This window comes from Cantharellus anzutake, assembly GCF_015039405.1.
Source record: "Cantharellus anzutake strain C23 chromosome Unknown EI90scaffold_183, whole genome shotgun sequence".
NCBI lineage: Eukaryota > Fungi > Basidiomycota > Agaricomycetes > Cantharellales > Hydnaceae > Cantharellus > Cantharellus anzutake.
This window is the reverse complement of record NW_024067133.1, coordinates 1,885-5,096: the sequence shown is the minus strand read 5'-3', so window position 1 is coordinate 5,096 and position 3,212 is coordinate 1,885. Positions and strand designations below refer to the sequence as shown.

General features: G+C 50.7%; 1 protein-coding gene across 1 annotated transcript; it reads left to right on the top strand.

The window, feature by feature from the left end:
• Nucleotides 1-482: 482 nt before the first annotated feature.
• EI90DRAFT_3022918 (uncharacterized protein) lies at nucleotides 483-2,865 on the top strand (the record flags this gene model as incomplete). The annotated part of the gene is given in 5 exon segments (XM_039057828.1): nucleotides 483-585; nucleotides 605-1,038; nucleotides 1,684-2,006; nucleotides 2,125-2,275; nucleotides 2,338-2,865. 5 exon segments carry the CDS (start codon nucleotides 483-485, stop codon nucleotides 2,863-2,865), a joined length of 1,539 nt encoding a protein of 512 aa, XP_038908077.1.
• Between the last annotated feature and the right edge of the window lie 347 nt (nucleotides 2,866-3,212).

Sequence of the window (3,212 nt, the reverse complement as noted above, 5' to 3'; positions counted from 1 at the left end):
CCAATGACACCATTTTCACACTCACCCGTGACTTTGACTCCTTGGTGTGCTGGACAAACACCCTTGCACATATTAAGGCACATCTTTATGTTCACCCCATACCACCGTTTAAACACACAATGGATCATTCTTTACATCTGTCAAAGAGGGTTCTTCTCCAGGGCACATGTGGTTTGTTCTTACCTGTCAACTCCTTCATGCTGACACATGGAAATAGGATGCTCCCATTCACATAGAGCTTCACAAGATTCCCAACATTGGCCTTGGAAATCTTGCAGAATGCACCTCCATCCATCTCTTCTTCCCAATGCTGATGTCTGAGGATTGTCATGGGGTATCTGTCAGGTCACAGTCCATGTATGTAGGGGGTCACATGACCCAGGGAGGTCACTATCGTCCTACCCACTGTGAATCATACATATTTGATACTCACAGCTGGGTTCTAGGACACCCACCTTACAGTATCTCTATCTCAGGTGGAAATGAAGATGGTCTATGATACCATCGTACAGCCAGCGGCAATTACGATAGCTCCAAGAGCTATTCCGGACACAGACCACTTCTGGTGGCCACGCATTTGGATCTGTGATTATCACTGCACCAGATGTCCCCCAATTTGGCATCGAAGTCCGCCACCTGCTTGGACAGCAGCCTTGGGGCCAACAAGCATTCTTCCTCACCAATGTTTGTGGGCACAAGGATGCCAGCTGTCATGATGCACAACCTCAGAACAAACCAGATGAGGTCTTCATCACACATTCGGAGCATGAACTGGCCAGGATGACAGCAGGACTTGATCTCGATATGCTGAGCAGTATGGATTCAGAGGAGGAAAGTTGCTATGTCGACATCGGGATTGAAGTGACAGTTCCAGGACATACAGTCTGTTGGCAGACTGATGGGCATGAACACATGGTTCAGATGATCATTCCAGGCTGGATGGAGAGGGAATGCCACCATCGCACGCAGTGGGGATATGACCGGTATCGACAGGATCTCCTTGCCCAGTTCACAGACATCTCAGGGTTCCGGCTTGAAGTAAGATGAGTCCCCTTTTTGTCATATCCATTCCTGGCCATCGACTTCCGGTCCCTCTGTTCCCTCCGGTCTAACTCCGCTCCTCCTTCACTAACCTCGGAACCCCCATATTCCGCAATCCTCTCGGCACCCCTCAATGGTCACCACCCCCTCATTTCAACTTATTACCTACGCCTCCCTAAGTATGGAGCCCCAAAGACTTCCGGACAGCTCCAACATCCGCTAGCACACCCCTGCCTCCGCTGGGCAATACAATCGCCTGCCCTGCAGAGCCCACTTCGGGCTTATCCCTCCTTTCCGTTAACCCCGCGACCCGACTCGTCGGTAATATTCAGTCGGCTAATGATTAACCCCATTAGCTCCGCTCCATTCGGCTCCACCAATTGCGGACCCGCCTTCGCTGTAACCATATATATATCCCGCTTGTACATAGGTTACACTCCAGTAATAAAATCAACTAGAGTTACCCCCCTAGGTTCTAATTGCCAGTCAGTAAGTTAGGGCACGGACATGTCACTAGGCACAGCACTCTTGGCAGAAGTCGCTGAGGCCGAAGCCCTCCATTATGGAGACATTCCTTCGTCTCGAATCTGGTCTCTGACACTTTTGGCCAAGTTACGTTCCTGACTGGACTTATCTTCACAGCCTGTAGCTTGGCACAACACTCACAGCATAACATATCTTAACGTCTATCACACAGAGAAACAGCTCACCTACCAGCTCGCTGGGAGGTCAGTCACCAAGGAACTTGGTGCAGATGTTATCCTCAACTCAAAGGCTCCTGATGGGGGATCAAAATGGTTCCAAGGGATGTATTCGTTGTATGGAGAAGCAGCCCAGAAGAAGTTTTCAGGTGCAGCCCACTTCGAAGCATGGCTTCCCATTTGGCATGTCCACTCTGTGCTCTGCACACTCCCTCTACAGTCTCTGCTCTGGGCCACGTTGGTCATTCCAGCGGATATTCTGTGGTGAGTATGACCCTTTGTTATGCACCTGGATAAATTGGATGAGACCTTTGTCCTCATGTGTTCAGGGAATTCAAAACAATTCCGTCTGCTTGCTCTGAACTGGATATGCGAGTGGCAGCAGGACAGTGGTAGGGAGCCTTGCATCCAAGGAGATGTCCTTGGCTTTGAGGGCAGCAGCACTGTGGATGATGAACGCCCTCAACAGTCGGCCAAAAGACGACCCCACATTCAAGGCCCTGGCAGACTATGTGCTTCCACACATGGAAGATGTAGCCTCAGAGCATCTCTTCACTGACATGCCGGAACTACTCCCAGACACGTTCACCGACAGGGCAGCCAGGGATCATGGGCGGGAGCCAGAAGAGGGGAGGAAGGTGATGGCAACGAAATCGAACGGTTCAGTTACATGCCATTCGGCATGTTCATGACTCGGGCTCTGGTGCTCCAGCCTGAGACTGATTGTCCTCGATTGGAATATTCCCCATGGCGATGCATATCCAGGGATCATTGGCCATTTTTACTCAAGTATGACCTTCAGACACTCTGCCTAAAGACCTCAAAGATTCAGCTGATTGCTGAGAGGCACCCTGACCACGTTCCATGGAGCACATGCCCTACAGGACTCATCGAGGAGCCACTGATCCATGGAGGTGCCGATGACTCTTTCAATCTTGATGATCTGAGGGAAGCACTTCTTGGAGGTGGATATGACCATGTCAATGATCTCCCTTGGGCACAGCAAACGACTGCAGAAACAAAGGAGATGGGGGAGATGCTGAAGGAAATTTGGTGGTCATTTCCACGAGATTTATTGGTCAAGGCACCAGGGGTCAAGGGTGGTAGAGGAGCACACATCTGACTTGGAAAGACTGAAAGAGAGGAGGCAACATTGGAGATATTCGAAGACCTGGATCTTGCACATGTGTTCATGCACTGCAAAGTGCGAGAATGCAGCACCACAGAGTGGAGGCACAATGTTGGGATTTTCTTCCTTGACAAGGGCACTGTGGCGCCTGCATCAGCAACAGGGTAGAAGGGAATGGCATATTGGACATCATGGGGACTGTTCAAAGAGGACAGCAAGGTCAGTGCCAGGTTGGTCCAATAAGATCCAGGGAGAGATAGTGTGGTGGTTGGACACTCTTGCTTGGCTTCCTCTTGCGGAACCTGACTGACCATGGACTACTCGCAGCCGGGCACATGGCA